This window comes from Melospiza georgiana, chromosome 16 (genome assembly GCF_028018845.1).
Source record: "Melospiza georgiana isolate bMelGeo1 chromosome 16, bMelGeo1.pri, whole genome shotgun sequence".
NCBI classification, from domain to species: Eukaryota; Metazoa; Chordata; class Aves; order Passeriformes; family Passerellidae; genus Melospiza; species Melospiza georgiana.
In genome coordinates, this window is record NC_080445.1 from 15,872,831 (window position 1) to 15,898,287 (window position 25,457).

The 25,457-nt window shown below is 57.4% G+C and overlaps 1 protein-coding gene across 5 annotated transcripts in view; it reads left to right on the forward strand.

Moving 5' to 3' along the window:
* LOC131090189 (ankyrin repeat and fibronectin type-III domain-containing protein 1-like) overlaps positions 1 to 25,457 on the forward strand; it is a 200,240-nt gene that overhangs the window by 166,301 nt on the left and 8,482 nt on the right. For all 5 annotated transcript variants that reach the window (XM_058035382.1, XM_058035381.1, XM_058035383.1 and 2 more), the window contains 10 exons: positions 17,393 to 17,594; positions 18,386 to 18,593; positions 18,884 to 19,078; positions 19,318 to 19,431; positions 19,991 to 20,088; positions 21,522 to 21,612; positions 23,334 to 23,441; positions 23,655 to 23,754; positions 24,268 to 24,400; positions 25,111 to 25,230. In XM_058035382.1, the coding sequence (XP_057891365.1) occupies positions 17,393 to 17,594; positions 18,386 to 18,593; positions 18,884 to 19,078; positions 19,318 to 19,431; positions 19,991 to 20,088; positions 21,522 to 21,612; positions 23,334 to 23,441; positions 23,655 to 23,754; positions 24,268 to 24,400; positions 25,111 to 25,230 (1,369 nt within the window). The remainder of the gene's footprint in view (positions 1 to 17,392; positions 17,595 to 18,385; positions 18,594 to 18,883; positions 19,079 to 19,317; positions 19,432 to 19,990; positions 20,089 to 21,521; positions 21,613 to 23,333; positions 23,442 to 23,654; positions 23,755 to 24,267; positions 24,401 to 25,110; positions 25,231 to 25,457) is intronic.

Consider the following 25,457-nt stretch of genomic DNA (forward strand, 5'->3'; position numbering starts at 1 on the left):
TTTGTTTGGCCTACCCCTGCCCTGGAGAGCTCTGAGCTCTCCTTTGCTTTCAAGCATAGAATCATTGAATGGTTTGGGTTGGAAGGGACCTTCATGATCACCTCACTCCAACACCCTGCCATGGCAGGGACACCTCCCACTGTCCCAGGCTGCTCCCAGTCCTGCCCAGCCTGGCCTTGGGCACTGCCAGGGATCCAGGGGCAGCCACAGCTGCTCTGGGCACCCTGTGCCAGGGCCTCACCTCCATTGCAGGGAAGAAATTCTTTCCAATACCCAATGTAAATTTGCCTTCCTTCAGCCTGAAGCCATTTCCCCTTGTCCTATCACTGCCTGCCCTTCCAAAATTGCTTCTGCAGCCTTCTGCAGGCTCCCTTTAGGCACTGGAAGGGGCTCTGGGGCCTCCCAGGAGTCTTCTCCAGGCTGAACACTCCCAGCTTTCTCAGTCTGTCTCCAGGGCAGAGGGGCTTCACCCCTTGGAGCATCTTCATGCCTCCTTGGAATCTCTCCAACAAATCTACATTTTTCTTGTGTTGCGTTCTTGATTAGCACTAAAAAAAACTGGATTTTATGAGTTTTGAAAAATGAACATATGACATTACATAGGGTTTGTTAAGCATGGCTGCAGAACAGCTGCTGAGGTGAGCAGAGCTGCGAGGAACATGAGGAACATCTCTTCTTGGTGTTGTCAGGATGGGCTCTGGCCTGCCACCCCAAAAGGAGCCACTGTCACCTTGGGGGGACTCTGGCTTGTTGGGCTGTGTCTCCACACAAAACCTGCAGGTTTCCCAGGGTGGGGTTGCTGAGGCCCCTGAGAGGGCAGGGCCTGCAGGATCACCTGGCACCATGGTCACTCACCTCCTCCTGGTCTTGCTTCTCCTCTCTATCCCCAGACTCCACGTTTAAGGTCAGAACCCAGAACCTAGCAGAACTTCTGAGCTTCACCCACTGCAGAGAGGACTGGGCTACCTGTGGTGCCTGTGGCTTCTCCTGGCCACTGAGCAGCTGAGGAAAAGAGCTGGCCCTCCTTGTCCCTCAGCTTCTCACTCTTTAAAAGGTGCATGGCAATGTTATTCTCCTTTTTCAGGCACTTTGGTATTCCGGCCCATAGAGAGGGACTGGAACAAGGTGATCTTTCAGGTCCTTTCCAACCCAAACCATTCCAGGAACCTCTGATTCTATGGGAGCTGCTGGTGAAGGAGCTGCTGCTGTTCTAGGGCTCCTGGCATCTGGGTCTTGTGCTGGCCATGCCCCAGACCCATGGCTGACTTGTGGGCTTGCTCTGAGCTCCAGGCTGGCAGGTCAGGTTTTCCTGGTAGGTTTTGTGCATCAGCTTGTGCTGGCACTGTAGCTAAGAGCACCAAGGTGAAGGTTTCTGTACTGAAGTGGTGTCCAGAGGCTGAAACTTCTGCCCAGGGAGCACGTTCTAAAAAAATGTATCTTTTTTTCATCCCCAGTGTTCTGATTGCTGAGCACTGCACTGTCACTGGGGAGGAGGAGGCAGTGACTGTGGTCAGAGGCAGTGACAGGAGCAGAGGTAAATGGGGAGATCCAGGCAGGTATAATCTTAACCCAAATTCTTTTGGGTTTACAGATGTCACTGTGCTCCAGGCCCTGGAGCTGTAGGGTGCTCACTGCTCCTGTGTGCTGCAGTCTGCAAGCCTGGCCTGTGGCAGAGGATACAAATCCTGAAGGAGTGAGTGATCCATCAGAGGCTGCTGGGGGATCAGTCCCTGCTGTCCATGCCCTGACCAGCCCCAAGGGCAGAGGCACCTCTTGAGGCTGGGCTGGGGTTTGGTCCCTCTGGGTCTCCTTGGGACGAGTTGGGTGAAGGGTTTGCTGTCAGGTTCTGCCATGTGCTTGTCCCTGCCTGTGCCACATCCTCCTGCTCCATCCTCCCTGCCCGAGCCGGGCTCCAGAGCCAAGTCCTGCTGTGCCCACAGGGGACCTGGGCAGGGTTTCCTGTGCCCTGAAATCCTGCAGAGCACCGGGCCAAAGCCTGGGCAGCAAGAGACTGCCTCTGGACACAGGTAAGCTGCTGTGATATTTAGTCAGTGCCCCTGCTCTCCCTGTCTGTGCCTGGGGCACTGCTGCTGTCCAGCTGGGGCCTGAGGAGCCTCAGCAGTGAGCACACTCCTGGAGCTGCAGGAGGGGGAACTCCCGGTGGAACCCTGCCTGATTCCTGTGCAAGTGGAAGGAGGATCCTGCCAAGCGATCCCATCCTCCCAGCACAGTCCTGGCCCTGCTCTGCCCCGGTCATGAGCTCTGGAAGGCTCTGGAAGGCTGTGGCAGGCAGGAAAGTTTTGTTTGTGGAGCACAGCTCAGCTCGGGTGAACTCCACATGAACTCCAAGTCTCTTTGGCCGTTTTCTGTCCTGATGATGCAGGGAGGTCAGGATCAGGATCCTGCACTGCACAGGGACCCAAGGCTGCCTTCCTTGTCATCACCTCATCCTTCTGAAGCACAGGGGCAGCTTCAGTCTCTGCTCCCTGTGACCAGGGACAGGCCCGCGGAGCAGCAGCAGCTGTGCCAGGGCAGGGGCAGGCTGAATCTCTCAAAGAGGCTCTTCCCCCACAGGGTGCTGGCACTGCCCAGGCTGCCCAGGAAATGGGCATGGCCCCAAGGCTGCCAGAGCTCCAGGAGTGTTGGACAATGCCTGCACAGGGTGGGATTGTTGGGGGGTCTGTGCAGGGCCAGGGATTGGACTTGTGACCTTTGTGGGTCCCTTCCAGCTCTGGCTACTCCAGGATTCTGTAGTTCTTGGTGCCCAGGCAGGACCAGCAGCAGACATGGAGCTGTTCCCGTGTTACACTGAGACTGTGCTGCTGTTGCCTTTGCTCTCCCTGGTCCCAGGGGACAGTGGGCACCCCATCACAGCACCAGGGCTTTAGTGGCCTGCTCAGGGTGACCCAGATGGTCTGTGAGAGAGTTAGATCCCCCTCCTTGTGACGCTCCCACACTTTACCTGGAGATTACTCTTGCTCCCTCCCATGTCTGTGTTCTGACCACAGAAAAATTGGGGCAGTGGAGCCAGGGAGGCCCTCAGGGCTGAGGAGTTGTTGGATCAGTGAGGGGAAGGTGTGATTGCAGTGTGAGCCACCCATGTGAACACGGGACAAGCTGTGGCATCCTAAGGCAGCGCGTGGCAGGGCACAGTGGGGTTCTGCAGATCTGTGAGCATCCTGCTCCTGGGAAAGCTCTTGCAGCACACGTAAAACGCAGGGTGAGGATCATGGTGGGGAGAGCTGGGTGTCTGAGGAGCATGGGTGTATCCCCACCCCTCACCTCACTGCCCAGGGGATGAAGAGGGGGAGGAAGGAGGCAGCAGCACCCACCATGTGTTGGGGCCACCAGCTCTGGAGATGTTTCCCAGCCCCTTGGTGGTGGAGGGCCCAAGCTGGCCGTGTGTGGCTCCAAGGTCCTGCTTGGTGTCCCTGTGTGAGCAGGGATGTCCCAAGGGCTTTGGGAGATCTTGGAGGTGCCATCTCCTCTTGCCCCCTGCCATCCTTGCTCTTTGGAGCTGCAGGGAAGTGATCCCTGCGAGCTGCCTGGAGGGATGAGGAGGGCACCATAGCTTACCCTTGGAAGGGCTGTACAGCACTTCCCGGTGGAAGTTTGTTTCTCTTACCTTTGCCAGGCTTTAACTGTTTGGGCTGGATTATTCCATGTTTTTCTGCCTCAGGCTGAACTTTCTCCTTTTTTTTTTTTTTCCTTCTATTTTTCCCAATTTTCAGCAGAAGGTTGGGGGAAAATGGCAGCTTTGCCAATTTATCTTTTTTTTCCCCCCTGCTGTCTCTTTGTTTGAGGGCTTCTGGTATCTCCACTCTTTGAAAAAGAGACTTGAAATTTGGCAGGGATGCTGCATTCCTGCTGGAAGTCAACATAGATTTGGTCAAATGGTTAGCCATTGGAAAGCGTGGCTGGGCATGCCTGAGGAGGTTTTCAGGGGCCAGCTGCTGGTGTCCCCATTTGCAAAGGGACTCTGGCCACTCTGTGTCCCCTGTCCCTTTCTCTCAATGAGGGATGCCTCATTGCCCAGGCAAGTCCAGGTCAGGGGTGGTGGCTGAAGGAGCCGTTTCCAATGAACTCAGAAGCAGTTTACCAAGACAAGGTTGTTTCTGTCCCCATTTCCCATGTGTGGCACTGGCTGTGGGTATCACCTGCCTCTCACCCTCAGCAGAGCTCAGGCCAGCTTGGGCTGTGCCAGGTGAGGGGAGGAGAAGCTGAGGAAACGCTCCTGTCATGCCAGACCTGGGGAAGGGTGTTTGTAGACCTGTCTGCCCCATGGGTGAGCTCAGCAGCATCACATCCGTGCATGGAGGGACAGAATCCCAGAGCCATTACAGCTGGGAAGGACCTTCAAGGCCATCAGGTCCAGGCTGAGCAGGTCCTGGTAGCTGGAGGTTTGTCCTGGTGATCCCTATGGTTTTCCAAGTTGCTCTTTTATATTTGAGTGGAAACTTTTCCTAGTTGCTGTCCTGAGGGCTTTGGAAATTCCTCCACAGACTCTGTTATCTTCAGCTGGGGTTTCTCTACTTGATGGTACCTCAGAGCTTTCTGTAGAGGGAGGAATGACACATGAGCTGGGAAAGCTCTGCTCTGATGAAGGAGCAGGCAAGCCCCAGCTGGCAGGAGCTCCTGCTGGTGATCATTGCCCCCAGTCAGTGCAGGTACAAGAGTGCTCAGGCACTTGCGGGATGTTTTCTAGCAAAATAGTGGAAGAAACTGGCTTCTCCTCTTGGGCTGCAGGCTTTGGACCCTGACTCCATGGAGATCAGTGGCAGTGATGACCCCATGGCAGTGATCCAGCCTCTCTGGTGCTGCTCATGGGTTGGGTGGTGCTGGATGGGACCAGCCCCAGGGCGAGGTGCTGGGGTGCTCAGAGAAAGTCCCGGCGGGTGCTGGGCAGGGAGCTGACCTGGAGCGAGCTGGGAGCAAACCCTGGCATGAAGCTGTGCCAGGCCAGGGGTTTGCCAGGCTGGGACAGGCTGGAGAGCCCGCTGGGGGTGGCTGGGTTGGCAGCCGTGCCAGGGACAGTCTGTGGGCAGTGCCCAGCTCTGCTGGCTGGCTCCTGCTGCGTGCCTTCCAGCGGGAAGCGCCTTTCTGACTGCAGTAACACTTACCAGCTGGGAGCAGCTCTGGAGCTGGGTGTGTGCGTTTGTCTGCTCTTCCATTGTCGCTTGGCCGATGTCTCCTCCTCCCCGCTGAGATCAGTGGCCGTGGGCTCCCTTTTGTAACCCCTTTGGGTGCAGCTCTGGAAGTCTTCAGCCTGGTTTCGGTCGCAATGCTGCTCCCATCTCCCTGGATGTCTTGGGTGGGACAATGGAATGGAGGTGTCTTTCCACCAGAAGGAACATCCCAGTAGGGGCTGGAGGACTGGGAAGTACAGGTGGGATGTAGGTGGCTGAGGATGAAGCCCAGCCATAGGCATGGGGGATTGAGCTCAGGGACCTCCAGAAGACCTTCTTGCGCCATTTCTCTACTGTTTGATGGTTCTGGAGAGGATGTGGTTGCCGCGGGGAGGTGCATCCCGGTGGCACGTCCTTCCCGGTGGCACCAGGTGGCGCAGGAGGTTAAAGGATTTGGCTCTCTGCAGCTCTGGGTGCACACGGATTGCCTCCCACTGCTGTGATGAGCCTGCAGGTCTCAGCCCCCGGAGCCGTGCCAGGCCAGCCTCAGCCCCAGGGCCAAGCAGTGAGGATGTGGCTCTCTGGAGCTCTGTTCCAGCAGAACCAGGAGCTGACCCAACCTTCAAACCATCATGGGGGTCTGCGCGTGGAACCCACCGTGCCAGGGAAGGCACAGTGAGGCAGAGGAACCACTCAGGGGTAGAGCCCAGGTGGTGTCAGGGCAGTGAGGAGACACTGGAACATTACCCTGGGGTGAGGCCATGACAAAACACATGACATCCTCTGGCCCAAGCTCAAACAGTCTGGGCACAGACAGGTGAGTGCTTCTTCCTGGCCCCTGGAAGGCCCTGGGCTCCTTGGTGGGGTGCGGGTCCATGGCAGCAGCCCTCAGAGCAGCTGGGGCCATCCCAGCCCCCTTCCTTCTCCCACTGGAGCAGCCTCTGGCCCCATGGGCTCTGCCAGCCCCTGCCCTGCTCCCTCCCCAGAGGTGTCAGTGCCCAAGGAAGGGGACAGGACCAGGCATGGGTGAGTGTGACCTTACATCCCTTCTCACTCTTCCCAGCATGCCAGCTGTTCCCTGGGCATCTCCATGCTGAGCATTTACCTCCTGCTCTGTTGGATCCCAAGTGGGCCCCTGAGAACCCACAGGGATACTTTTTCTCCCTTCTTTTGCCTTCAGTGATCTTTGATTTCAGCCGTCGTATGACTCAGCTCCTGCATTTGATCCTTGGAGCAGGGTTTGCAAACATGCAGCTGTGGCAGGAGTGCTGCTCGTTCCTGGCAGGCCAGCCTGGGATAGGGTTTCCTCCTGAGTCCCCACGGCTCATCTGCTTCCCCATGTGAAATCTGATTTAACCAGGGTGCTGTTAGTGGCTTGGAGGTGTCTCCTGGAGCTCTGCTGACCTGCTCCAGCATCTGGGCCTCTGAGCTCCTGGCAGCATGGGGGTGGAGCAGAGCAGGTTTCTCTGGCCCCTCTGTCTGCCCATCCCTACCTGCAGAGATCTGGCTGGTTGCTGGTGCTGGAAGCATCAGGCACATTTGGGTGTGGGGCTGAGCACTGGTTGTGGCAGTGGCTGTGGGACACGGTCAGTGGAAGGTGACACCACGCAGTTCCCATGAAGGGCAGGCTGGGCACTGACCTCTGGGTGCTGCCCCTTCTTGCTGCTGTTCCCTGTGGGCAGCCCTGGTCTGGAGCAGCTTCTGACTCAGCAAGGAGCAGCCAGACGTGGTGCTGAGCTCACTCTGGGCTGCTGGGCTCCCTCTGGGCTGCTGGGCTCCCTCTCTTCAGTGAGCAAAAGTCACAAACCCCTGCAGAGGTTTGCAGGGAACAGGGATTTACAGAGCGCAGGGGTTTGCTGGGCACAGATATTTGTAGAACATGGGCTGTCAGTGGACTGGGGTTTGTAAGGGACAGGGGTTTTCAGAGGACAGGGATTTATAGGGGTTTGCAGGGGCAGGAGTTCACAAGGAATAGAAGTTTGCAGGGGACAGGGGTTTTTAGAGGACAGGGGTTTTTAGAGGACAGGGTTTTGCAGGGGTTTGCAGGGGTTTGTAGGGGCAGGAGTTCACAGGGAATAGAAGTTTTTAGGGGATGGGTTTTCAGAGGAGAGGGGTTTGCAGGGGTTTTCAGGGCAGGAGTTCACAGGGAATAGAAGTTTGCAGGGGACAGGGATTGGCAGGGTGGCTGCAAGCTCCCACCGAGCCAGGCCCCAGGGCTGTGTGCTTGGCTCTTGGCACCAGAGCTCTGGCTCTGTCTGCCTCCTCCCTGACGGTGCCAGGGCTTTTGGGTGGTCACAGGGCTGTGATCACAACCAGCACTGCCTGCTGTGGCGTGGGTACCTGGCACCGGGCTGACCACACTGGGCTTCCCCAGGAACTTTGATCATGGCTCGGGGCAGCTTGTCCTGCTCTGTCCTGTCTCCATCAGGTTCCAGTTAAAACCAAATGCATTCTCCAGCCTAAGCTGCACAGCCGTTTGAGCCCTTCCAAAAATGAAACAAATACCCACGGACTGCAATTCGAATTGCAGCTCAATTAGGGCTTGTTCCCAATGCGATCATAAAACCTCCAGTACGAAAACAAACAACCCAACCAAACCACATCCAAGCCTGACAGCATCCTCTGGAATGCCTTTAAAATAACAAGGAGGGCAGAGGAAGATGAAAGCGGTGTGGCCAGTGGGAAGAAGGCTCTTTGGCCCTGAGGGGCAGCCTGGGGGTGGGCTGAGCAGGTGTGGGGCAGGGCAGTTTGGGATGGGGAGAGCTCAGGAGGTGACAGATGGGATGGAGACGAGCTCGGGGGTACCGTGGAGATGTGGGCACATGCGGTGTGCAAGCGACGAGCACGACAGAAACGGGGCAGCCTGGGGCCCAGGGCTGGGCTGCTCACAGGGGGATTTCACGGGGCGAGGAAGAGGAAGGTGCGGAGGTGGTCCGGAGCGGGGAGGTTGTTCTCGGGGAGGCTCGCTGTGTGAGCAGGGGGGAGCGAGGGCCGGAGCCGGCGGCTGGAATGCGTGTCCCGCGTAACCCTGGCTTGCGCCGCGTCCAGCCAGTCTGGTGCCGCGCTTCGGGTTTCACGGCGCACTTTAAACCCGGCCATATTTAGCGTGAGCCTCGCCGGCCTGTCAGGGAGGGGAAGCCGCAGCACGACTAATAAAAAAAGCCAAACAAAAACAATGTAATTAAAGAGACTCAGCACTGTGTGTTCCCATAGCAAGAACATTTACCCAAGACTTCCTTGCTCAGATACTTAATGTCAAGCGGCAATTAAAGGCTGGCTTTGTGGCGAGGCAGCGAGGAGGGCTTGCCCGGCCCGGCAGACGGGAGCCCGGGGCCGGTGGGAGGGACCGGCGCCGTTTGGCACGGGAGGTGCCCCGGGACACTGCAGGTACCACGGGGATGCTGAATCCCGAGCAGCAGCTCCCGAACCGCTCCGGACAGAGATGCCCTCAGTCTGTAATGCACAGACTACTCGGCTCCATCCTCACAAAAGTTTGGTAGCACAGAAGCAGAAAAGTGGATTTTCTGTGGATATTCTAGGTAGGAACCTCTGGGCAGGACACGCAGCAGCTCTGTGGGGTAAATCCTTGTGAAAACAGTAAAATCAGCAGAGCTGGGCTGGGCATAGAATCTTCCAGCATCTCCTTCCTGACCCAGATGTGTGGGTGGAGACTGTGTGAGCCTCTGAAATGTTGAATTTCCTCCCCCAAGGGATGGTTTGGGGTGTCTGGAGCCAGGCTGTGCCCACTAGTGCCCGTTCATTGCAGCCCAGGGTGTTGCTTATGGGCTGCCTGCCTCGGCTGGTGAGGCAGTCATTGTGCCATGCCCCTCAGCAGCACAGTGCCCAGGAGAGGTGCCCCGTGCCTGGCAGTGCTGTGTGAGGTGTGTGTGCAGGAGGGTGCCCTGCATGGCACGGCCAGCACAGTGGCGCTTTGTGATGGCAGCCCTGCCTGATGGCACATGTCACAGGGACACTGCAAGTGAAGGTCTGATTTGGGCTACATTTTCATGGCCATTGAACCACAAGATCCTTCTGGTCTCACTTTTAAGTAGTGATCAGGAGGTCTAATGAAAAAAATAAAGAAAAGCAAGAAGCAGCAGCATTATTGTGTGGCAGCAGAGTTTGCTCAAGCGTCTCTGCTGCCTTCCTCCCCAAGGGCACTGCTGGGCCTGCAGCAGTGGGGTGTTTTATGGGACACTGTCAGCAAGTGATCTACTTGGTTGGCTCCAGACTTCTCTTGGAGTCCTGAAGTCTCTGTCTTTCCCAGATTCAGCCTGTGATTTAAGTAGGGATGAGACATTTGGGCAGCTCTTTTGTGCTGTGCCAGGGTTCATGGCTGTGCTCAGGAGGACACTGCTGACCCCAGCCCTGTGCTGTGGGATCTCCTGTGTCCAGCCTGTGTCAGTGCCCTCTGCCACAGCTGAGTGAGGACTGGACCTGGGGGTGAGGGGGGTCCTTGCCATGTGTTTCCAGTGCAAGTCCTCCCCAAAGGATGCAAAAACCCTGCAGATTTGGGGAGCAGCCTGGATGGCACAGGAGGAGTGCTCCGAGGGGGAATGCAGCTCTCCATCTCCTGGAGAGGTGCAGGGCACTGGGCACTGCTGCACATTGCAGATCTCACCCTGGATGTGCTTTTCATTTGGGTTCTGAGCTGCTGGGAGTCAGCTTTCCCCTGCAGAGCCGTGCTGTGCCAGGCTGGGTGTCCATGGGGTGTTCTCTGCTCTAGGGGCCACGAGCTCCTCAGGCAGCACAGACACACCGTGTGTGCCCGGCGTGGGGACAGCAGGGACAGGGTGCTGCCATTGCTGCTCAGGCAGGTCTGCCCTGACCCAGGGGCCTGACACCACGCTGAGCTCCTCCAAGCATTGGGGTCTAACAGCGCTGGGTTTCTGGAGCTCCAACAAAAATGTCTTGGCAGGAGAGCGTCTATATAAGTTAGTTGTTATTGCTAAACAAAAGAGGCATGCTCGCTTCAGCTCCACTCAAAACAAAACCCAGCAGGTTTGCCAAGTGGGGAGAAAAGAAAAAAGCTGGAGGAAACACAAACAAACAAACAAATAAACAAAGTCTGCTTTGGTGCCTTTCCCTGGACCCAGGTTTCAGTAGGCACGTGCATTTTCTAGGCACACGGTGTTTCTGTGGAGCAGGAGTGTTTTGCTCCGTGTCTGCATGGCCAGGTCACTGCACAGCACCTAAATGCCTTGGTGGTCTGCACAGCCCAGGGTGGGTAACTGCTGTGCCTGCTGCTCCATGAGCCCTGCTGCCTTGCAGGGATGCTGGTCATGGCATTTGGTCCTCGTTCTGAGCGTGCTTTTTGGTGGGTTATGAAATCCCACTCTTTGGAAGGGCTCCCCTACTCATGTTCCATGTTTAATCCAGCCTCTGTTTTGCCAGTCATGAAAAATTACTTATGCTTGGGCAAAAAGAGTGGAAAATGCAAACACATCAGCAGCTCCTCTTCATGCAGGACACGGCACTTCTTGTTGCTGTCCCCATGGCTGTGGGGGAGCTGCTCTGAGGGTTGGTGCCCAAGTGTCCATGGCCGTGGTTGTGAATTCCTGCTGCACAGGGGTGAGCACAGCCCTGGACATGGGGCAGACCAAGTGTGCTCAGGTGTGGAGGGACCTCTCACACTCAGGTTTTTCTCTCAGGAAACACCTGTATGTTGATTTTGCCACTTGATCTCATAGGATCATAGTCATGGGACAGCTCAGGTTGGAAGGGACCTTAAAGCCCATCCAGTTCCACCCCCTGCCATGGCAGGGACACCTCCCACTGTCCCAGGCTGCTCCCAGCCCTGCCCAGCCTGGCCTTGGGCACTGCCAGGGATCCAGGGGCAGCCACAGCTGCTCTGGGCACCCTGTGCCAGGGCCTGCCCACCCTCACAGGGAACAATTCCTCATTCCCAATATCCCATCCATCCCTGCCCTCTGGCAGTGGGAGCCATTCCCTGTGTCCTGTCCCTCCATCCCTTGTCCCCAGTCCCTCTCCAGCTCTCCTGGAGCCCTTCAGGCCCTGGCAGGGGCTCTGAGGTGTCCCTGGAGCTTCTCCTCTGCAGGGGAGCACCCCCAGCTCTGCCAGCCTGGCTCCAGAGAAGAGCAGCTCCAGTCTTTGAAGCATCTCTGTGGCTCTGGACTCACTTTTCTATGCTGGGGGCCCAGATCTGGAGGCAGCTCTGCAGGTGGGGTCTCACCTGAGTGGGGCAGATTTGCCCCTCTGCCCTGCTGCCCATGCTTGGTGCTGGTCACCTCTTGCTGTGAGCTCCCTGTTGGGGGCAGCTTGGCTGCAGTGGGTTGTGTCCCCCTGATAACTGGGTTTTGGGCTGCTCCTGTTCCATTCTCGATACCCCTCTGGACTGAGCTGGAGCATGGTTCAGGAGAGTATCCCTGGCATCCTGTGCTAACACACCACTAGCATCCACATAGCTGTGAGGCTTCAGCAAACTCTGCAAGGGCCCAATCCCTCTTCTGCTCCCAATACCAGCCCTTGTCCTTAGAAAGCCACCAGCACCTTTCATCCTCCCTCCTCCAGGCTCCCTTTTTCTCACGCACAGAGCCCTGCTGCTTCCTTGTTTGCTGCACCAGGGAGTGGTGGGAGCTCCCTGCAGTGACAGCCACCCCCAGTGACCCAGGGGCTGCAGTGCACAGTGAGCTCATGGCAGCTGCTGTGCCTGAGCCTGCCCTCTCACTGCCACCCTGGGCAGGCACCCGAGCTGTCCCTTCCCACTGCCAGCCTGGGGCACCCAGAGCCTGGGAGGGCACTGCCCCAGCACAGCACTGCTGGCACAGGAGCTGCTCCCAGCTGCTCCCAGCTGTTCCTGGGGCTCTGGCATGGCCACCCTGACCCCCACCAGCCATGTGTTGGGAGCATGGACTCCTCTGGGTTGGAAGGGACCTTAAAGATCACTTAGCTCATCCCACCCCTGCCATGGCAGGAACACCTCCCACTGTCCCAGGCTGCTCCCAGCCCTGCCCAGCCTGGCCTTGGGCACTGCCAGGGATCCAGGGGCAGCCACAGCTGCTCTGGGCACCCTGTGCCAGGGCCTGCCCACCCTCACAGGAAACAATTCCTTCCCAATGTCTGGCCTGGTGAGCTGTGGGCAGGGTGCCATGCCCTGCCTGTCCAGGTGCCTGCTGGGCAGGGCTGTCCAGCCCCTGGCTCTGCTCTCAGAGGCACAGCAGCCCTGGCTGTCAGGGACTGGTTCTCAGCTGGACAACTGGAGGGGCTACGCCCTTCTACAAAATGCACTTAAAATCAAGAAATTGCAACAATTATTAGCACTTTTTACTAGGCCAAATCTGCAGTGTTGCAAACATTAACATTCAGAATATCCATAAACCACATTGTAAAGTACCCAGTGGATTTGCTTGTGTTTGATGCTGGAGGAAGGGAAAAAATGAAGATGCCTTATGCTCATCCATTCTCACGTACTTTTTTAAAAAAAGAAAACCACCTCTATTGCATTGGTTTCCTGAGACAGAATCACAGTTAGAATCACTAAGGTTGGAAAAAAAACATTTAAGATCATCAAATCCAGCAATTAACCCAGCACTGCCAAGTGCCACATCCACTTTTAAATCCCTCAAGGGATGGTGACTCCACCACTGCCCTGGGCAGCTGTGCCAGTGCTGAGCACCCTTTCAGGGAAGAGGTTTTCCTGATAACCAGTCCAAACCTCCCCTGGCACAACATAAACCCATTTCCCCTTGTCCTGTCCCTGTTCCCTGGAGCACAGCCTGCCCCCCCCGGCTGTCCCCTCCTGGCAGGAGCTGTGCAGAGCCACAAGGTCCCCCCTGAGCCTCCTTTGCTCCAGGCTGAGCCCCTTCCCAGCTCCCTCAGCCCCTCCTGGTGCTCCAGCCCCTTCCCAGCTCTGTTCCCTTCTCTGGATCCGCTCCAGCCATGGGAGTTCCAGAACTGACCCCAGATGGATCTGACCAGTCCCAGCTCATCCTTCCACAGAACCCCAGCTTCTTCCTTGGAGAGGGTGATGGAGTTTGCTGGTGTGTGGGTTTATGGCACTGCAAACCTGATCATCACCTCCCTGATGGTCACAGAGAGCTGAACTGCTGGGGCAGGCAGAGCACCTGTCCTCTGCTTGCAGGCTGCAGGACAGTAATTAGCAACAAGACCCATTTGTGGCTGGGATAAATTTAGTTTGGCTGCACTGAGACTCTTCAGGCAGAGAAGGTGGGATCTCCTCCCACACCTCCCTGCAGGACGGGGCTTTGCCATGGCTGAGCTGGTGTTGGCTGCTTGGCCCCTGAGGGCAGGACACCTGCAGGTGCTGTTTTCAGCTATCAGTTGCTCCAGGGCAAAGTTTAGCTGTAGATAAATCAAGAGCATTTCACCGAGTCCAGATGACTCATAACCACAGGGCAGGAAACTCTTTTATCTTTGGGGCAGCTGGTTTAATATACATAGATGTTCACTCCTGAGCACTGAATAATTTCCATCTCTTTACTTCTCATTAAAAGCAAATCAGAGGAGGGAAAACAGTGAGAAATTTCTCTGTCTCTGTTTCTGCCATCTCTGAGAGAGCTTCCTCCCAGCTGTGCAGTCTGCCTGCACTGGGTCATTTGCTGTGTATTTTAATTGGCAGAACAAATGACTTTCTCTCCAAAGCACCGCTCCATTTTAAAGCCTGATTCTGCAGGCACGAATGGAGCAGGGATCTGTTACAAGCTCCAGCTTCCATGGAGGGAAGAGTATTCTGTGTGGGAGAGCATTGTTGCCTCCTTTGAGAGAGTGCAATTTGCAGGGATTGTTGATGAGCCTGCTGAAAGAGGCACCTTCACCTCTGAGCAGCAGCTGGAGGTGGAGAGGAGAGACAAGAACCTGGGCAGCAGTCAGCTCTTAAACACAAGAGAAAGGGCAAGGTTTTGCTGGAGAACCTCTTGAGTCAGTTCTCTTTCCTAAATATGCCAGGCAGTGCTTTGCATCTCAGGCTTCTCCTGAGGGTCAGGACCTGCCTCCCTGTCTCTTCCTGCCAGCACAGCTCTGCCTGCTCAGGTGCAGGTGGCTTTTCTCTCATGTCTGTGCAGCAGTGACAGCAGAGCTGTGCTGCTGTTGCAGCCCTGTGCCCTCTGCAGAAGGCTCTGTGTGCTGTGTGCTCTGTGTGTGCTGTGTGTGTGCTCTGTGTGCTCTGTGTGTGCTGTGTGTTCTGTGTGTGATGTGTGTGCTCTGTGTGCTCTGTGTGATGTGTGTGTGTGTGCTGTGTGTGCTGTGTGTGCTCTGTGTGATGTGTGTGTGTGTGCTGTGTGTGTGCTGTGTGTGCTGTGTGTGCTCTGTGTGCTGTGTGTGCTCTGTGTGTGCTGTGTGTGCTCTGTGTGTGCTGTGTGTGCTGTGTGCTCTGTGTGTGCTCTGTGTGCTCTGTGTGCTCTGTGTGTGCTGTGTGTGTGCTGTGTGTGCTGTGTGTGCTCTGTGTGCTCTGTGTGTGCTGTGTGTGCTGTGTGTGCTGTGTGTGCTGTGTGCTCTGTGTGTGCTCTGTGTGCTCTGTGTGCTCTGTGTGTGCTGTGTGTGTGCTGTGTGTGCTGTGTGTGCTGTGTGTGCTGTGTGTGCTCTGTGTGTGCTGTGTGTGCTGTGTGTGTGCTGTGTGTGTGCTGTGTGTGTGCTCTGTGTGATGTGTGTACTGTGTGTGCTGTGTGTGCTGTGTGTGCTGTGTGTGCTCTGTGTGTGCTCTGTGTGTGCTCTGTGTGCTCTGTGTGTGCTCTGTGTGTGCTGTGTGCTCTGTGTGTGATGTGTGTGTGTGTGTGTGTGTGTGCTGTCTGTGCTCTGTGTGTGCTCTGTGTGTGCTGTGTGTGCTGTGTGTGCTCTGTGTGTGCTGTGTGTGCTCTGTGTGTGCTGTGTGTGCTCTGTGTGTGCTGTGTGCTCTGTGTGTGCTGTGTGCTCTGTGTGTGCTGTGTGTGCTCTGTGTGTGCTGTGTGTGCTGTGTGTGCTGTGTGTGCTCTGTGTGTGCTGTGTGTGCTGTGTGTGCTGTGTGTGCTCTGTGTGCTCTGTGTGTGTGCTCTGTGTGTGCTGTGTGTGCTCTGTGTGCGCTGTGTGCGCTGTGTGCGCTGTGTGTGCTGTGTGTGCTCTGTGTGCTCTGTGTGCGCTGTGTGCGCTGTGTGTGCTGTGTGTGCTGTGTGTGCTCTGTGTGCTCTGTGTGTGCTCTGTGTGTGCTGTGTGCTCTGTGTGTGCTGTGTGTGCTCTGTGTGTGCTGTGTGTGCTCTGTGTGTGCTGTGTGTGCTCTGTGTGTGCTCTGTGTGTGCTGTGTGTGCTCTGTGTGCTCTGTGTGTGCGCCCTTGGCATGAGGAGCCCTCAGGAGAGGCTGTGCCAGGAGCTGCTCCCTGTGCATGATGACACGTGGTGTGCACAGGCTGAGGACACCATGTCAGAGCCAGGCAGGCCCCAGAGACCATAGGATTGGTTTTCCACCCTTCCTTGCATTGTGCAGGTGTCTCCCACCATGGTGACACAGTCCTGGGTGCTGCTCCCTCCCTTCCCACCAGAACAAGTAGGACTCGGCTGCTCAAAACTCACCCACTCTAGCGTGGGTGCTCAGGGGTACTTTGCCACCTGAAGTGACAAAACACTTGTCTGCTTTTGCAAATGGGCCTTTGGTTGGTGTGGCTGGTGCTCGGTGTCTGATCCATGAAGCCCTGTGCTCAGATAATGTCCATTTCTGGAGCAACCCAGGGCAGCAACTTGACACTGTGGCTTGGGCCACGCTGGAGCCCTCTAAATCCACAGGCTGAAGCTGATGAGATGAATGATTGCCAGGAGCCAACCTTAGCAGCATTTTCCACTCTTAAATATCACAGTAATAAAAGGTAAAATCATTAAAGTCCTTCTGCAGCCCCCTGTGCCTCATCTGAAATGAGGACGACGAAGGGCGCAGAGCGAGGGGTTATTAATATCCTGTCTCACGATGATGGCTTTATAAACATCCTTACCCCAGGCACAGCCTCGCTGGGCTGCTCTGCCATGACCTTCAGCCAAATGCCATGCTTTTATCACACTTGATATTTAACCAATAAAGCAAGGGGACGAAGACTTTGCCCCTAAATATCTGACCTTATACACAGGGGGATGGGGCCAAAACTGAGAGAAACTGTGTTAAGTGTAGCCATGCTAAATGCTCCTCAGACCTGATGCTCCTCTCTGGGAGCTGTGCCAGAGCTCCAGCAAGAAGGGGATCAGATGTTTGACGCAGTGGAAACCCTCCATGCCGCAGGGGATGACTCATGGGCAAGAGCCCCACACAGCAGCAAGGCCACACTCATGCAAAGCCAGGGATTTTGACTGGTGGGAAGAGGTCTTGATGGAGACAGGAGAGCCCTGACTGCAGGGAAAGGAACAGCTCCCACTCTGGAGAGCCCCAGAAAAGACACCAGCTTTCCTTGTGACTGGTAGATCTTGAAAGTAAGAATCAAAATCATGTCCCAATGGCAGGGCATTGGAACTAGATGGTCTTCAAGGTCCCTTCCAACCCAAACCAGTCTGTGATTCTATAATCAGAGAGGAGAAAAGGTTTTGTAGGTTAATGGATGGAAAAGGTAAGGAGCAGCTGTAAAGCCAGGATCTCTTGGTGGGCAGAAGACTGGGGTCACTGGTCCCTATCAGGACCTGACATTGTCTGGATGCCCTTAGAAATGGCCCTTAATGTTCCCTGCTCCCACTTCACTTCCAGAGAATGCCCTTTGCTGGAATAACAACTCTGAGAAAAGTCATGTACCACAAAGAGCAGAGGGATGGTGCTCAGTGCAGGGTTCCTGTGGGAGGTGGGTGTGGAGAGGGTACACAAGACTGTCCCAGGCCAATGGTGATGGACAGCAGTCACCCAGCACGGGTCTGGGGCTGCCAGGCCCTGCAGCCTCCACTGCTGAGGGGGCTGAGATCTCTGTAGGAGCTGGATGGTGGAGACTGGGTGTGTGGAGAGATTGCCCTGCTGGGATGGATCCAGACCATTTGTAGAGCTGAGCAGCCTGAGGTTGCTTTGGGCATCCCAGCTTGTGTCTGGAAGCAAATGTCTTACCTGCAGGGATCATATGAGCCCCTTGGCACCCCTGCAGGGCCAGCAGCTAGGAACAGATCTGCCTCAGCTGAAAACAGATGGGTGAGGGCATTGCTGGCACTGGCAGCAATGTTCACCTTGCAGCCGTTCACGTTGGCGCTGCCTGGGAGTGCTCTGGCTCTCCAGTTGCTGTCTTGGTCCTGACAGTACAGATGTGCCTCTGCCTTTCTGGCACATCCTCCATGCCTCATTTCCCTCGTGGCTTTTTTCCCAGGTCATCCTCCCCTAAAATGACCCAGCAGATGCGGGATCTGCAGCTGGCGCAGGCCAGGAAGCCACCAGGCCCTTCCTCACCAAACGCGGCCAAGAGGCTCTACCGAAACCTGTCCGGGAAATTCCGCGTCAACTACACCTCCTTCGACGAGGGCAGCCTGGTGGGACGGGGGGAGAAGGAGAAGCTCCGCAAGTCCTACCTGGTCAGTGCCTGATAGCTCCATCCACGTGGGGACAGAGGGGCTGTGGGGGCTGGATCCATCCAGAGGGGACAGAGGGTCTGTGGGGGCTGGATCCATCCAGGTGGGGACAGAGGGTCTGTGGGGGCTGGATCCATCCAGAGGGGAGCAGAGGGTCAGTGGGGGCTGGATCCATCCACATGGGGACAGAGGGTCTGTGGGGGCTGGATCCATCCACATGGGGACAGAGGGGCTGTGGGGGCTGGATCCATCCAGAGGGGACAGAGGGTCTGTGGGGGCTGGATCCATCCAGGGGCGAGCAGAGGGTCTGTGGGGGCTGGATCCATCCAGAGGGGACAGAGGGGCTGTGGGGGCTGGATCCATCCATGTGGGGACAGAGGGGCTGTGGGGGCTGGATCCATCCAGGTGGGAACAGAGGGTCTGTGGGGGCTGGATCCATCCAGAGGGGACAGAGGGGCTGTGGGGGCTGGATCCATCCAGGTGGGAACAGAGGGTCTGTGGGGGCTGGATCCATCCAGAGGGGACAGAGGGTCCCTGTGTGGGTGGTGCTGGAGCCTGGGTGGGAGCACAAGATTGTGTTAAGTGAAGCTGTAGCAGTTCAGTTGGAGGTGGTCCAGGAGTTCGCTTGGCATCATCCAGATGTGTCTGCAAAGAGCTGTTGCTCACAAGCCCTTTGGATGAGGGCACCCTCTCCCTGATTGGGTTCATGGGGTGCTAGTGAGGGTCCAGGGTATGTGGTGGGGTGGAGGTGGGTGCCTTATGCTCAGCCCAGCTGCGTTTCTCCTTTCACCCAGTTCCAGAGCAATGCTGCACTCTTTGAGGCCGTGGAACTGCAGGATCTTGACAGGGTGCAGGAGATGCTGAAGCACTACAGCCCTGAGGAGCTGGACCTCAACACCCCCAACAGCGAGGGGCTCCTGCCCCTGGACATCGCCATCATGACCAACAATGCTCCCATCGCCAGGGCCCTGCTGCAGGCGGGAGCGAAGGAGAGCCCACACTGTGAGTTGGGACGGGAGTCGTGCTGTGCCCATCACCTGGGTCTGCAGCGTGGTGCAGTGCAGCACCCCAGGCAGTGGATGAAGGTGGGGAGGTGACCACTGGGCTCTGGGACACCGGTGCAGGCTGCAGCAGGGCTGCAGGGGAACTGCGCACTCAATCAGCCCCAGGAGCGGGACACAGAGAGGAGCTGGGGTCTCAGCGTGGGGATTCTCCCAGCAGAGGCAGAGCTTGCCCTAACCACCTTGTCCTCCCTTTCCTCCTGGGCCCGCGGCCGTGTGCTCCCTCCGCAGTCGTGAGCCTGGAGAGCCGCTCGCTGCACCTGTCCACGCTGGTGCGGGAGGCGGAGCAGCGCGTCAACGAGCTGATGGCGCAGGTGGTGAACGAGGCGCCCCACGCCGACTGCTCCGAGAAGGAGAAGCAGCTCAAGGCCTGGGAGTGGCGGTTCCGGCTGTACAAGCGCATGAAGGCAGGGTTTGAGCATGCCCGTGAGTGCCCGCAGCGCGCCTGGGGCTGTCCCTGCTCCGGGGGAAGGCCTGGGGCAGTGCATGGCACCAGCTCCCATCACCTGCACCCTGAGGCCAGGCTTGCAGTGTGGGTGCATGGAGGGGAGAACATGTTCCATCAGGGAATACGTCCCTGGGACCGGGGAGGGGCCCAAGAGGGACCCAGGGAGGTTCAGAGTGACCGTCATGGCTGTAGCAGCCCCTGCCCTCTCTGTCCCCAGGAGTGCCAGATGCCCCCAGCAGCGTCCACCTCTCTGTGGCCAGCAGCACCTCACTGCAGGTGACCTTCTGGGAGCCCCTGAGTGTCAACTCAGCCGTTGTCACCAAGTACAAAGGTAAGGATGGGGATGCCTGCAGCAGGGCAGAGTCACACAGCCACAGCAGGTGCCTTGCACCCCATGTCAACACAACAGAGCCATAGGCAGTGCTGCCGAGCCCCAGTCAGGCCACTTTTATGCTGGAGGACAGAGGAAGCCACAGCTGCTGGACAGCATGGCCACCACCCAAATGCTCTGAGCTAGACCAAAAATCATCCTGCACCAAGGCAAAATTTGGGGTGTCGCTTGTTGGCTGCCCCCTCATCCTGAACTCTGAGAAGACTTTGTTGTTATGCACCCCTCACCCACTTAAACCAGATATTTTTGGCTTCTGGAAGAATTTCTTCCATCCCCCACTTCTGAGCCACCAATTAGAGGTGCTGAGCCCATCTTATGTGGCTTGGTGAGGACAGCAGCTCCCCATGACCTTCCCCCCCCATGAATCACCTTTTCCATGCCTGCACTCCGCTGCCTGTGCTGTCTGCAGTCCCCCTGCAGCTGCTCTCTGACGTGCTGCCCCAGCCCTGGTGGCCCCCCTCCAGGGCCTCATGGCACCTTGGGGTCTCTGTCCTTGCAGTGGAGTGGAGCTGCTCCCCCACCTTCTCACCACTGCTGGGAGAAGCTGTGATTGACAAGCTGAAGGACCTGCACTTCACCATCCAGGGGCTGGTGTCGGTGAGTGCCCACAGCGGGCAGGGCTCAGCAGGGAGAGCCCACAGCTGGGAAAAGGCCATAGTGCAGCCCATGAGGAGGGGATCAGGCACTGCCACAGGCTGCCCAGGGCAGTGGTGGAGTCACCATCCCTGGAAATGTTCAGAAGATGTGTATTTGGTACCTGGGGACATGGTTTAGTGCTGGCCTTGGCAGTGGTTGGACTCAGTGATCCTAGATGCCTTTTCCAACCTCAATGGTTCTTTGTTTCTGTGATCATTCTGAGCAGGAACAGTAGGGCTGTGCCACACTGTGTGCCATGGGCACAGCCTGGGCAGAGCCAAGACCGTGGGGCTGGGAGAAGCATCTGTCTATCCCTGCATGGCTGCAGCCCTGACAGTGGGGCACCTCCCTGAGAGGGTGCCTGGGGACTGCAGTGACAGCCAGAATGGGCCCATTCACCCAGCTCTGATTTATCCTCTGTCCCCCTCCCCACTCCTGTCTCCATCCAGGCTCTTCCTGGGCAGTAAATCAGTGCTCAGCCCTCTGCCACCTGCACAGTCCAACCCCTCAGCCCAGCCCCAGTGTCACCAAGAGGGGGGACCAGCCCCATCTTCATCTCTGGGAGCTTGGCAAGGTCATGGCTGGTGGGACTGTGGCTCCCTGCTGGTTTATCTCCCTGAGAGCTGCAGGAGCCATGCCTGGGCTAGCACCAGGGACACGGGGACTGTGGTGGGATGGAGCTCAGGATGGGAGCACGGGCAGGTGCTGGGATAAATGGGGTCAGCCTTAGCAGGGGTAGGCAGGCAGGGAGCACTGATTTGAGGAGCAGAGAACCCCTTGGTGAGGTGAGGTGAGAGGGGCTGAGGCCCAGCACAGTGCCAGGGCTGTCTGTGGTGTGGTAGGAGGGGCTCGAGCAGAGCCTGGAACAGCATCACTGCAAGAAACTGCACCAAGCCCATCAATCACACTCTCAGAGCTGCTTCACAGGCTCCTGCCACCTTCATGAGTGCCTGGAGGCCTGGCAACATCTGGCAGCTTGGCTGGGCTTTAATCAGAGGCTTTAATCACTGTCACTGTGCTACAAGCCCTTGACAGTGCTGGGCCAGCTCCCTGTCTCCAGGGGCTGGATCCTTACGTGTCCCAGGGGATCGCCAGCACCCCAAGCCACAGAAGCACTGAGTCTTTCAGGCTGGAGCATCTCTGACAAGGGACATTTGCAATGTCCAGTCCTTCCTCTGTGTGCCCCAAACGCACCCAGCAGGGCCACAGGGATTCTCTAGTGCCTCATAACAAGGGCTTTGTAAGGAGGGGAGGTGAGAGCCAGTGACTGGGCTGTGGGCTCTAGCTGAGAGCTCCTCGTGCTGTACTGGAGCAGAGGGCTGGGGGGAATGCCCCTTGCCTCCCTGCCAAGCTGGGAGGGGTGGGGTGTGCTGAGTGTGCTGCTCTCCTTGCAGGGCACGGCGTACCACGTCCGCGTCTCTGCCTACAACATGAAGGGCTGGGGTCCCCCGCAAGCCTCCACGCCCCCCTTCGCCATCCCCTCCAGTGAGTACCCCTGGCAATGCCCCCATGGAGGCCAGCGTGGGGCAGGGGGGGCAGGACAGCCCCCTGTGCCATGCAGGGGTCCCTCTCACTGCTGGGATGGGAGCGAGCGGAGCTGGGGCAGAGTCTGGGGTCTCAGGCCCAGGAGGGAGGCTGTGCCTGGGGTCTGGGGTGCTGCCTGCAGCCAGCAGGGGCTTTGCAAACAGTGAGTTTTCAGCCTTGGGTTACCCTTGGCACCTGGGAAAGTCTGAGCCATTTCAGGCCACCTGGATCAGCTCATCCCATGGAGGAAGCTGGGAGGTGGCAAAGAGCCTGGACTCAGAGGGGTCCTGGGTGGCAGTGGCCTCTGTGCCACCCATCCAGCCCACACCCAAGGACCTGCATTCCCTGGCATGGAGCTAAGATGGGGGTCACAAACCCCAACTGAGACCAGCTCTGGGCTGTCAGCACTCTCCTCCCCATGCTGGCCCTAGGGAAAGTGTCATGAAACAGCCACAAGGAACCCCAGGGGGCTGGGTGGAGAAGGGCCAGGAGGACTGAGCTGGGAGGAGCAGCCCAAAGGTGAAGTTCTGCACTAAGGGGGCTCCAGAATGGCCTCTGCCACTTGTCACCAGTCCCAAAACAGATGCCTGTGTGGTGTCCCATGGGAGTGGTGCTGTAAATGAGTAAGGAGCAGCCCTAGGGGAGGCTGAGCTTGTCCCAAGGATCAGGCCATGGAAGCATGTCCTGTCCCACCATGCTGCAGGCACCCAGGGAGCAGGGCTGCTCCACTGGGAGCAGATGGAGATGAACAGTAATGGCTCAGAGATGTGCAGCCCCATGCACACAGCTCTGGCTGCAGATCCACAGAGCATTGAAATCACCAAAAATCCATTTGCATGTCTAGGAATGCACACAGCAAGGGCACAGCAGTCTACTATCGTGGCTTTATCTTGTCCCTGTCATGTTTGCACCCACTTTAAAGCCCATTTGCCACCTCACACAGGTCACATTCCCTGTGACCACGATCCAGGTGGCATCAATTGAGTGTGGCCGAAGTGAATCAGACAGGAGTGGGGTTTATTTATTTTTATTGCCAGTAATATTTCTCCCTTCAGTGGAGATCCCTCCCTGGCCCAGCAGAATATGGTCAGGCACCTCCCTGGGTGTTTTTAAAGCTACTAAAAATAGCGGCAAGTTCCAGCCAAAGTTAACAGAGCTGAACTTTCCATGGAAAACAGCAGCGGGCAGGACATGGGGTGTTTAAAGCAATTAATATGAAGTTGAGGGAGAAGACAGGCAGGTCCCCAGCCCTGCTCAGGGTCCTGCTGCTGTCCCACAGCGGGTGGAGCTGGCAGGAGTTTATTTATGTGTTTGTCGAGGTAAGCCCAGCTTCCAGCGCTCATCTGGAGTAACTGGGAAAGACCTGGAGGAAGAGACTGGAAAGAATTTTATTTTTTAAGGCCAGTGAAGTGTAGCAGCAACAGACAGAACCTTGTTCCTTGCCCCTGGTGTGTCCCTGCCACGCTGTGGGGAGGCTGGTGGCCACGGGGTGCTGCGCAGAGCTGGGTGTTCCTGGGAAGAGGGGCACAAATCTGGGGATCTCCCAGCACCCACAAGTGCTGCCATGCTGTGGCATGAGGGGGACACCCAGGGGGTGTGTGAGGAGGGGATGGAGCCCTCGTGCCCCAGAGGTGCCCCTGCACAGGCAGAGGGTTCCCGGGTGACGCTGCTGTGTCCCACAGACTGGCGCGAGTACGACGGGCGGGCGCCGCGGCGGCGGGGCCAGGCCGAGGCCCTGGACCATCTCCTGGGCCAGGTGAAGACTGTCCACCAGCACTGCATCTGCCACGGTGAGCCCACAGCACGGTGCCCCACGGAGGCTGGGGCGGGGGCAGCTGAGCCCTGGGGGTGCTGGTGTGATCTGCAGAGCTGGGTGCTGCAGGAACAGCTCTGTGCCAGGGATGTGAAGGGCAGGGAGACAGCTCAGCAGTGGAGACCTCAGCAGAGGGTTGGTATCAGCTCTTCATCTCCTGCTGCAGCATCCTCTGCTCTCTGCTCCACAGAGCCCTGCAAGAACCAGCCCCAGAGCAGAAAGCATTCAGTCTCCAAGAGCCTCAAGCACCTCTTCCACCCTGGCAGCAAGTTTCTCAAGACACTGAAGCGGTGAGAGGCTGGTGCTCGGGGGTGGTGAGAGCCCCTGTCCCAGCAGAGCTGCAGAGCTGCCCATCCTGAGAGCTGTGCCTGCACGCTGGGGGCTGGGGGTGCTCAGAGCAGGGGCTGCACTGGGAGTGGCTGGTGGAGTCAGTGGAGATGAGTCCCATGGCCCAGAGATCAGAGATTCTCTGGGTGTCTCTGTTTGGACTGGCCAAGCTGTGCTGGTGCCCAGATCCCTGCATCACCTCTGGGGCTCACCTGGCACCCCACCTTGTCCAGACCCAGAGTGTTCCCTGCACAGCCTGGTCCATCTCTGTCCCATGTGCTGCAGGGTCCATGGGCCGTGGTGTCTCTGGGACACGTTGGGTTCCTGTCCCTGCTCCCGTACCAGCCACCAGCCTCTTCTGCCATGGGCTGTTGGAGAGAAGTGGGGACTGGGACATCTCCTCTTCTCTCAGGACCCTCTGGGAGATGGAGCTGGCAGCTGGGGTGGCACTGAAGTCTGTCTTCTCTCCCCTGCAGGGGCCTCTACCTGACAGCCATCTTCTACAAGGATGACAACATCCTGGTGACCCACGAGGACCAGATCCCCGTGGTGGAGATTGATGACACCTACTCCTGCCTGCTCATGCAGGATTTCCTCTGGCTCACCAAGGTGAGGGCCCCTGTGCTTGGGCAGAGGGCCAGGAGTGCCAAGGTGACCCAGGCAGGCATCAGGCAACACTTCTGCCCCTCCAGCCTGGACACTGGGGCTTGGCAGTGCAGGCAGCCTGTGGACTTGCTTCTTGCTGGGGTTCAGCACAGACCAGGAAACTTCCAGGGAATGGCATTTCATCAAGTCCAAAGATGGGTGACAGACCAGAGCAACACTGAGCAGGCTGTGTGCCAGGGCGGGTGGCACTGCCTGTCCACAGGGATGTCAGTGGCTGTTGAACTGCTTTCCCTCAGCATCCTGCCATGGCATCTCTGCCTCTGCTGTAGGATGCACAGGCAGCAGCTGGCAGCTCCTCTGATGTCAGCAGACTTAGGGAAAGGGCATGTGGGCAGCTCAGGGCAAAAATAATTTGCTGGGTGATCCTTATCTACTGATGGAGAGTGCTTTCTTCTCCCTCCCCACCTTGGCCAACTTGTATTCAAGCTTGATGTTTCAGTCCTGGATGAAGATGGGTGTCTGAGTGGACGTGGCTCAGGGCTGCCCTCGGGTGCAGGCACCCCAGTGCCTGTGGCACAGGGATTGGTTTGCACCCCTGCTGAGGTGCTGCATGCCCATGCACATTCCTGACCCAGCTCAGAGAGGCAAACAAGTTCCCCAGAGCTCCCTGGTGTGGCCCAGCTGCAGCAGCAGTGACACTGTGGTGTGTGCAGGTGTCGTGCATGTGGGATGAGATCCTGTGGCTGCGGCAGTGTGTCACCGTGTCCCAGTCCTCCTGCTCCTGCATCTTGCAGACGCGCTTCAAGATGCTGCTGGCCATCTCACAGATGCAGGTGAGGGTCAGCCTGGGGGGAACAATCACTTTAAGTGGGATGCTGGAGGCTGAGCTCCCTTGGGAGCAGCATGCAGATGTACCCCAGTCAGATAAACCCAGGATCTGCAGGCCATGACTGCGTGTCCCTGCCTCGTCCGCCCAGCAGGACTCTGGACGTGACACAGTGAGGTGCCAGCTGTCATGGCAGTGTCCTGCAGAGGGGCTGGGCATCAACAGGGTGCTTTT